Raw genomic sequence first — 9,983 nt, 5'->3', positions numbered from 1 at the left:
GCTGTCCCCTGTCCTTAGGAGGGTATTGTGAAGCTAGTGCAGAAAATAAGCCCCAGCTGTGGATGGTGTTTGGGGAGTGGCAAGTTGAGTATTTTCAGTTACTTGCGGGTTTTTTTGTTCTTCTTTTCTGTCAGTCAGACACCTCTGTCGAACTTGGGGCTTTCCATTAAGATTTTTTTTTTATATAGTTTTCCAAAGTTATGTTATATGAATTGTATGTGTGTGGGGGAACTGTTGTCTTCACACAGACACAGTTTCCAGAGATACAAATTTAACATACAAAGATTCAAAGATGCAAAGTGATTTTTGTGAGTATGCATAGGCATATTTTTGTTAGTTTGGGAGAGCTTTGTAGAGCTGAGACACATAGCAACCATTTATAAACTGTTTAAATGCACGTTCCTTGTAAGCGCTGGCTTGACTTCTAAAAGCCTGAGAATTGAACTAGAAATCTTTGAGTATTAGCAGAAGACTTGCTGAATGCATTATTTTCCTTGAGAGCTTTTTAGGCTAGTGACTGGCAGGAGCCACCAAGGTGCCTTTGCTGTGGCTGCACGCTCTAACAGTAGATTAAACGTGCTGATGGGTCTTTGTGCTTTGGAACAGCTGGTACCTCTGCAAGAGTTCTCCACAGAGACTTGATTAGTGTCCACATAGACTTTGTACCTTTTCTTTTTAAAGACTTGCAAGAAGAGTTAGTATGGCTTTTATTGCTGTGAAGGCTTTTAATGAGGAGCGTGCCTTGGAAATAGCCTAGAACGCCATCAAATGCCTCCCTCCTCACTGGTGCCCCAACATTTCGGCTGCTGAGTCCCTGCTGCTAGAGCAGTCCAGGTCTTTGCTCTGTGATTAGTCTAAAGAGTCTTTTTGCTACCTTTCTAAATTAATTTAATTTTTTTGCACTCCCATTTAGAACAAGTTTGCATCATTGCTTGAGTTTTTTTCGTAAGTGAAAAACACTAATTAATTTTAGCCCTCAGTTAGTTAGAAAAAACTTCAATGATTTTTGAGGCAGGGGGAAGCTATAAATATTGTAAGAGCATGTTAAGGGTGCTGAGTCTAGAAAGCAAATAAAATCATCCAAAATTTATCTTTTTAAAAGTCTTGTCATGAAGTCACAATGTGAGGTAAGGAGAAATTTTTCTCTTTTTTAATTAACCCTGCACTGACAGTACTGATGTGGGTATTATTCTGTTTGTCTCACATGGAGTCTGACGGTGGAAAACCATTTTTTAAAATTTAATTTTAGTACCTATATTCTACCATGTGTTTAAGATTCAGAATGCAAATATGCTTTAAAGGATACCCTGTGTTACCTGCAACTTACTGGTAATTAATATACCTGTTAACAGAAATAAGGAGAAAAGTTTGGGGGGGGGGGAGAAGATAACATGAGAGCAACCCCAAAGGAGTAAGAGGATGGGGACAGGCTGCAGGGAGTTTTGTAGAAATCACAGTGGGTAAACTAAGGAGAGTTGTGGAAAGAAGTGTTTTTTGAAGTGGACTGGATTAAAATGACTGCTCAAGGAAAGCAGTTTAGTCTCTGACGTGAACTACTGCACATTGACTAAGGGGAATCAGTGGGGAGGTAACTGTGTTGGAGGAACTAAGTGTGTTTGATTGGTTAGAAAAATGTTCTTCAAGGAAAAGGCTTTGTAACCATTTCAGGAAACTGAATTGTTCTGGAAAGCTTAGAGTTAGATTTGCTACTGATGGCAGTGAGCCACCACTTACACAGCATCTGCTGAAGCGCGCTCTGAGACTGGTTTGTATTTTGGTAGCCTCTGCATAGAAAATGTCAGAAGAATAAGAGTCTGTCTAAAATAGATTTTTTCATAATTTTTTAATGGAATTTTGAGATACACACATCGAACAGACTGAAAGGTAACTTTTCTTACCAAGAGAGCATGCACAAGGCTTGTGCACCCTTTCTGTTTCAGTTTGGGGTCTTGCATGGGTTCAGCGACTCCCTGCTAACTAACCCCTGCTGGAAGGGTGTGGTCCTGTTGATTGCCCCTCCGCACACCCCACATTTGGGACTTTCCCTCTAAACTGCGTAGTTGTTGCTGGTAACCTTACCTGCCAGGAATTGATGTCCTCTGACATGAATGAAGCAGGAAGTTGCTGATAAAGAGTGGACAAACAATGTATTTTCTTGTTGAGCTCTCCAGCAAAAGCCGAGCACCCACCCTTGCCTGTGACTCTGCACGTTCGCCCTCTCAGCTGCATATTGGCAACGGTTGTTCAATTTCAAAGCAGGGAAGGAAATCAAAAGAAAATTTCACTTAAATAGGCATCTTGGATTTGACTACAATTGCATGCTTTTAAATGTTCTGGCAGAAGAGGAACACTACTTGTAGAAGACTGGTGTGATTTAAGCCTTTCAAAGGAGAGTAATTCTGTACTATCTTCTGTGGCTTAAAAACAGAAGCTAGGAGCCTTCTCCTTCCCATCTATTTCAGATTAGAGCAATATCACAACTACTTAAAGGAATGGATGTTTTGACTGTATAAGCTTTTCATTAGTTCATCTAGGTTGTGTGCGGAAAGATGCTTTAAATGTGGTACCTTCCAAACAAACTAAAGAAGGTGGGTGTCCTGCTCTTACTAAAGGTCTGTGGAAGTAATTTCACCAGCCTAGCCTGACAGAAAAGAAGGGAGCTTGCTTTCTGTTTGCTCTGAAGCATCAGATAGATAAATTTCTTAGGAAAATTCTGTGAAAGAATTATTTTCTTTTCAGTATTGGTAAAGTTTTGGCTGGTACTTGTACGTTTCTAACCTTCCATCCATTCTAAAAACACTTGCTATCAGAATCCTGATGAAAGGAAAAAAACTAATGATTAGCTTTAGTTGTGAAATCAAGGTGCAAAAAAAGTTGAATTGCAAGAAGGTGTGAAGGTATCAGCAGCTGTTTCCTAGGCCTTAGCCTCTGTCTAGGCTAATTTTTCCCCTAATTTCAAGTGATGAATTCTATTTACCTTACATGGCAATTTAGGGGACGTTAAAGGGATGTGATTCACGTTAGCACAGTCACTACTTATAGTCAAAGTTTGCAGCACTTCTGCTTTCCCATGGCAATTTAGTGCTTCTCACTTCTGTTTCTGTATGAACTCTATGCGTGCTGGCATGTTTTCACTGTTGGAACTCCTGTGCAGTCCTGCCTGGGATGTGGTTTTCCATAATAGTTTTCAATCCTGTATGAGGTAGAGAAGGAAATACAGAGATTTCTATTGGTTGTGCAAAGCAGGACTCAAAGGAAAGTTGGAGGAAGTCTGATAATTGACTTTTCATTGGTAAATTTAAGATTGGCTTGCAAATAACAAGATTAAAAATTATATTTAGAGACTGAGAGTAGCCTCAGGCATTAAAAAAAAAAAAAAAAAAAAAAGCTGGTGCCTTAATGCTTTTGAAGGTTTCTTCCATTTTTTTGTTAAAACCAAATATTGTTAAATTAAAATCCCATTCCCTCAAAATGTCTTAGTTTTTACAAATTGTTTTTTCCTTCTTTTCCTCCCCCACCCCCTGCCCTTCTCTTCCAGCAACTGGAAGCAGCAGCTGCTCGTGCTGCTGAGGAAGAGAAGAAAAGACTTCAGACTCAAGTCGAATTACAAGATCGCTTCAGTTTGGAGCTGGAGAGAGAAAAAATGGTGAGTAGCGCATGTGATTTTTTGGGTTTTTTGCTATGATTACAGAGTGAGCAATGCATTCAGCAATGACTTCCCTCACAGGCAGTCACTGAAAGGATTCCACAGAAGGCTGGAGAATGCAACCTGTGTGGCATTTATTAGAGATGTAGAAATAAAATATTTTCACAAATGAATTCAAATACTGGAACAGCTTGCCTACAACTTGTGTAGCATTCGAAGCTTAAATATTATTGGAAAATTGGGAAAAATTTGACTGTTTGAAGGAGAAATACAGACTGCATTTATCCTTGCAGTTTTCAAAGATGGAAAACTTGAGGCCAGTACGTACTATATGAATACGCAAAATGAACACAAGCATAATCAAAATGCATTTTAGGAATTTTCTGACTTGAATATATTCCTAAAACTATTGACTTTTAAACTGTGTGTTCTTGTACATTTATACACACACAGGAATAAAAAAAATTAAAAAAACATTGTAGCTTTATGACGCTGTTACTATAATCCACACTGAGAATTTCTAAAAGGACTAATTTTCAGTCCTCAAGGGATTTGTCAGGCAGAGCAGGCTTTACTGTTAGCTGGAGAGTAGCAGTAGAAATAGTCAAGTTGGTGTGATGGAACATCTGAGGACATAAATGTACACAGTGCTGCTTTGTGGGCTGAGTGTACATTCCTGAATACGATGGCTTTCTGGGTCAGCGGGAGTTGGGTTAGCTGAGGGAATTTTTTCAGGAGCTGTGCTTACCTTCTGTGAAGTACTTGTTATGTACTGCTACAGGCTGAGGTTTTGGTGCTTTATCCTGGCTCGGTTCAAAGCCAGCTGACTGCCGTTGTCCCCGGTGCAGTGACGGCCGACTGGGAGGACGGCTCTGGTGCCGCAGCACCCCTGGTTTCCCGCTCTGGTCAGTGAAAGGCGGGGGATGAGGATCAGAGACTGGGTGACTGTGGATATGCAGCATCCCCTCATCTTCCTATCCCTTACCTTTGGGGGTTTTTTTGTTATAGTTGCTCTCCTCTTAGCGAAGCCAACCTCCTTAGCTGATTTCTGACCCTTTCTCCATCCTGTGCTGCCGCAGTGCCATCATCCAGATACAAGTGTGTGAAATAACACTGCTGCCAAGGGAGGACTTGCCTGAGGAAGGAAGTGGAAACAGTGTAATTAAACAAGCCTGGCCTTTGTGTCGGGGCACTCTACAAGCTTTCTCTTCCTTCAGTTTAGTGTCAATCTGTAAACTAAGTGACAAGATCAAACTGATTGAAGTTAGATTTAAACCCCTGTAAAAATCCTGTGCTGCATGAGGTAGGGCAATGCAAGTAACCTGTATTATTCTTTATTTTTTTTAAATGCTCTTAGTTACACACCTACAAATCTAGACTCAATGTTATCAGTTTTGCTCTGCAGGCAGCAGGAAAAGGTTTGTCTCTCTCTGAAAACATTGCCTGAGGGAAACCCAGCTATTCCTTTAAAAATTTGAAACCTGAGGTGAATGGTAGCTCATATGTGTCCTTAATTTATGCTGATAGGTAAGACAAAAAATGGAAGAGCAGGTTGCTCAGAAATCATCTGAACTGGAACAGTATTTACAGAGAGTACGCGAACTGGAAGAAATGTATAAACAGCTACAGGAAGCTTTGGAGGATGAGAAACAGGCACGTCAAGATGAAGAGACTGTGAGGAAACTTCAAGCCAGGTATGGCTTTGACCTAGTAGAAATTTATTTCAATTCCCCACTCCCCCACCCACAGTAATAAATAACTGTGCCATGCTATTGAAGAGTGTTGGTATCTTGGACACGCTGCAGGAAAGGGGGACTAGCTTGAAGTCCAAACACAGGATAGGTTTTCGTTTTAATTATTTCATTAAGGCATGAAGGCTAAAGCTGGTATTTATGATTTTTTTAACATACTTGTTTAGCCCTTAGCAGTGGGATTGCTCAGCAATTTCAGAAAAGCAGGTACACTTATTTTTCCATCAGGTGTTGTGCATGTCAGCACTTGGAAAACTGAGATCACTCTGTACAGGCTTTTCAGCTGTGTATTTTATAAAGCAGTAACTGTAAATATGACTTCCTTCTGTATTTTATCACAGGTTTAAATTGTAATTGATAAAGGGTTAAGTCTCCTCTTACTCATATGGGCTTTAGCTAGTGTGGTTTGTTTCTTCATATATTCAGTCCTCCTAAGACAATTAAGATGCTAACTTATGCATGCTTGTTTGTTCTGTGGTTTTCAGTGTTGTGTATTTGCATTATTGACTAAATTTTCTCAATAGCTCTTTGTTGCAGTCAGACTGCTTGCACTGCTGGTGTGATTTTCAGCCTTACACTGAAGACAAGCCAGCAAGCAATAACTTTTTCCCTGCTTCCCAAGTTTGGGGTTTTTTTTAGGAAAAAAAAAAAAAGGAAAGGAAATAATTAGCATGGCTTCCCTACATATATGCTACATAATGGATACAGCTTGCTTTAAAGTGCTGTTAACATTGCAATCCCCATTGCAGATTACTGGAAGAGGAGTCAGCAAAGAGAGCTGAACTGGAAAAATGGCACTTGCAGCAGCAACAGGCGATTCAGATGACAGAAGCAGAGAAGCAAGAGCTAGAAAACCAGAGAGTGATAAAGGAACGGGCTCTCCAAGTTGCTATGCAGCAACTGGAACAACTTGAACTGGAAAGGAAAGAGGCCCTTGAGCAATATGAGGTGAGCTGTTCTCTTCATCCAGCTCTCATCAGGTATTCATCAGTTTAACTGAATTTAAAGTTCATCAGTATCATGCTTCGTTAAGGATTAGTGTGGCACAAAAATTATAGTAACAGGTAGGATGGTTATGTGTGAGGTTTTTTGGCCTAGACCAGTAGATAGATTTGAAGAGGAGGACATGTTGCAGATGCACCACCTCCTTTATTCTTTTGTCCCAATTTGTGTGTGAGCCAGCTCAGTCATATCCTGAAAACTCTGTATGCATTTGTCTTCTACCGTAGACTAATTTCTTATGCAGTCCCCTTGCTGTCATAATTAAATGGCTTATGCTTTTGAATTAGTTATTCTTGCAATGTTTTGATGATGTCATGGGACAATATTGCCTTCTACAGCTGAAAAATCAATCTGCTACTGTGGGCCCTTGCTCCTCAAAAAGGTATTTAAGCACTGAGCTGATGTCAAGGATAGCTAGGAGTTAGCTCAGATTCTCAATGCGTAGCTGTGCCTCGCATCCCAAATGCCAGGTCTGTTCTCTCCTCCGCTGAGTGTTTTCTGTGAAGGCCAGTAGCTGTATTCATGGAAGAAATAAGAGTCAGAATCCAGCGAGCACAGAGCATGAAGTGCTGCGTACTTTCTAGGGCGAGGGAGGTGTTGATCCTGTGTGTGTTTAGGTCAGTAAACAAAGCGTGACTGGGTTTCTGTTGAACTAGGGAGCGTGTTTATGCTGCCTCTGTGCCGTGGAGGTTAGCTCTGGGAAGGACAAGCGAGTGAGCTGCCTTGGCTGGCACAGAATACAAATGCTGCAGTGACTGCAAGCAAGGGCCCAGGTGGGGTAGTTCTGGCCACTTTACAACTTAGCATGTCGGTGTTACATCTAACACCATCATTAGATTGCTTCTGACTAATACTTGACTTTTTTTTAGGTGACATCTCAGGCTTTTTGTATAGGAACCATCATTTACTACGCCAAAGGAATTGCTGAATACAACAGACATAAAAAAACCTCAAACAAAAAACCAAGCAAACAAAAAAATCCACAGAACAAATGATGGAGTAGGTCACTGTGATAGCCGATGCATTATTTTAGAAATAATTAAACATTCTGGCCTTCCATTTGGAATTGACCAAAAGACCAGTTTAGGCTGAAGAACACTCCTCTTTCTTGCCTGGGTGTAACAGCAGCGGTCCTTTTCCTAGCTCACTTTCCATGATTTCTGATAGTGAGATGATACCCACTGGCTGGTCTTGGTTTGGAACAGAAAACGCATCTTTCTGTTTTGAAACTGCAGTTTATGCTTTCAGTCTGTGTGAAGCCTAGCCCTACTTAGGCAGCTACGGAATTGTGTAAAAACCTGGTTATTTTTGGATTCTGGTTTGACGACTTTTATACAGCTAGCAGTGACTAAATTACTCAGGATGGTTAAAAATGAAGTTCCCCTGTCTACACAAAATGGAGTGCTGGCTGAATTAGTGTGGTTCTGTCTTTAAATTTAAAAGATCTTTTTCTTTTTATATAAACAGAGTAAAGTTGTTCTTGTTTTCAAGTGGGCTGTATCTTATTTCAGGAGGTTAAGAAGAAGTTGGAAACGGCAGCTAATAACACCAAGAGTTGGAAAGATAAAGTAGCACACCATGAGGGATTAATTCGACTAATAGAGCCAGGTAAGTTACCAACAGAAGAGTTACCAAAAAAATATATATTCATTCTGTCTCATATACTTAGATCACCTAGAGCTTTACTGAAGTCTGCCTTTTCCTGTAGCTTATTGATGACTGAACTGCTTGATGATTATTGAACTGCTGATGGTAACTTCCAAGTTTTTACCTCTACTAGCCCTACTATAACGATGTTTTTTATTGTTATTATTTGATTATTTATTTATTTAAAACAAAGCAAGGATCAATCTGAATATTGCATGGTTTGGGTGTTTAATGCAGTTAGCATACATGCTAATTGCCAAAATCATGAAGTAAAGATCGCTAAAATATTTGACTTTGGGGAAAAGTATAATTTCTTAGCCTAATGAATAGTATAGCAGCCCAGAGGAAAGTGGCTTTGTAATGCAGTGCTGGAGAGATCGCTTTCCTTCAAGGACATCTCTAATGGCAAGAAGAAGAGGGGTATTTACTAAGATACAACTACTTGGGGTGGGGTTACTAAGCTATAACTATTTGAGGTGAGGGAGAAGCTGGGAGATAAGGATGCAAAAGATCGCAGCAGTCGACAACTTCTCACACTACGCACCTTCACTGGCAGCGTCCCGGCGTGCCTCCCTCCTTGGCTAGGCGGGTCCTCAGGTCGCCTTTGAGAGGGTTTCCAGTCATAGAAGAGAGAGCACTTACCGAATCATCCTGGGGTGACGCTCGGGCTGTCCCGCCGACGGTGGGTGAGCGATGTCCCGGTCAGAAACTCCTGTTTCAAGTACTGCACTCTATCTTCCAGGCTGCAAGAATCCTCACTTAATCACAAACTGGGGCCCAGCCGCCTTCACTGAAGCTGAACTCCAGCAAAGACAAAAGAGCTGGAAAGGGAAAAAAGCGACTTCTGAGTAACGACGGTAGCTGATGAGTCATTTGTGAATAGAAGCCCACCTTCATCCGTTCTGCTTCGCACAGAGCAGCTTCTCGCTTATAAAGATCTTAGTTTGCTCAGCAGGTTGGGCCTTTCTACAAAGAAAATACTGTTTACCACATAGGAGTGTCAACTCAGAGCTCAGTAATTACAGTATGTGGTGCCTGACAGTACTTGCTGTTTCCACTCACGTTTCCAGAAATTCTCTTCTTTTATACAAAGCTTTTCAGCTGAAGATTTTTATTTAAATGTAGCTTGTGACAAAGTTGTTTCTGTACTAGCCTGTAACCACCTGACAGCATCTAACCGATCAAGCAGCATCACTTCCATTCCAAAAAGTGAGGGAAGCAATTGTTTCATTGGTTCAGTTAGTATAATTTAACCCCAGGATAAATCGGTCCTGGAGGTTCTGTCCAACTCTGAGAGAGAGCGTTACCTTTCCTTCCATCGAGTCTCCTTTTACTGTTGCTCTTCACACGGTGCTTAGTGCTCAGCCACATTCTTCCTTGGCGCGGGCAGCGCTGGGTACCTGCTGGCTGCTGGGATTGTGTGTCCTGTTTTCCTCTGTTTGCAGGAATCCAAACAAAAGAACTGGAAACAGGCATGTACAAAATGCTGCCGTAAAACATTTGGAAAAAGTAGTCATGCAAGATTGTTCTTGTACTGTCTTGTACTTGAGAAGTGCTAAAGAAGTAAACTATGAGAGTTCTCATAGTTTAAAAGATGCACAGTTTTGATGTATAGATTTCTGGAGCAGCTGAACGGAAGAGGTTAGCACCTATGGGCCAAATATCATCTGCATCAGGGCTGTGTTTGTGCAAGAAAGCCGATTATAACATACCACCATTGTAGATGCAGCACTTTTGTCTTACTCTCAATTTGGGGCCAGATTTAAAAAAAAGTGCAAGAGGAAAACTAAATTTGACGTTTTTGTTGTAGATAAAAGTGATAAATGTTTAGCAATACTGCTTTAGAAAAAGTTAATTCCTATCAGTAAAATAATTTCAGCGTTTCTAGTAATAAGACTTCCCAAAAAGCCTACTGCTCTGCCTCCAAATTCTCTCCA

General features: G+C 40.8%; 1 protein-coding gene across 1 annotated transcript in view; it reads left to right on the top strand.

Moving 5' to 3' along the window:
- SWAP70 (switching B cell complex subunit SWAP70) overlaps nucleotides 1-9,977 on the top strand; it is a 36,445-nt gene extending 26,468 nt beyond the window's left edge. The window contains exons 9-13 of the mRNA XM_035891026.1: nucleotides 3,539-3,646; nucleotides 5,174-5,340; nucleotides 6,147-6,345; nucleotides 7,911-8,007; nucleotides 8,789-9,977. Of these exons, the coding sequence (XP_035746919.1) occupies nucleotides 3,539-3,646; nucleotides 5,174-5,340; nucleotides 6,147-6,345; nucleotides 7,911-8,007; nucleotides 8,789-8,898 (681 nt within the window). The 3' untranslated portion in view covers nucleotides 8,899-9,977. The remainder of the gene's footprint in view (nucleotides 1-3,538; nucleotides 3,647-5,173; nucleotides 5,341-6,146; nucleotides 6,346-7,910; nucleotides 8,008-8,788) is intronic.
- The last annotated feature ends 6 nt before the right edge of the window (nucleotides 9,978-9,983 follow it).

This window comes from Egretta garzetta, unplaced genomic scaffold, assembly GCF_000687185.1.
Source record: "Egretta garzetta isolate BGI_Z169 unplaced genomic scaffold, ASM68718v1 scaffold133, whole genome shotgun sequence".
Taxonomy (NCBI): domain Eukaryota; kingdom Metazoa; phylum Chordata; class Aves; order Pelecaniformes; family Ardeidae; genus Egretta; species Egretta garzetta.
Note: the sequence above shows the minus strand (reverse complement) of the source record. Positions and strands in the feature narration are given on the sequence as shown.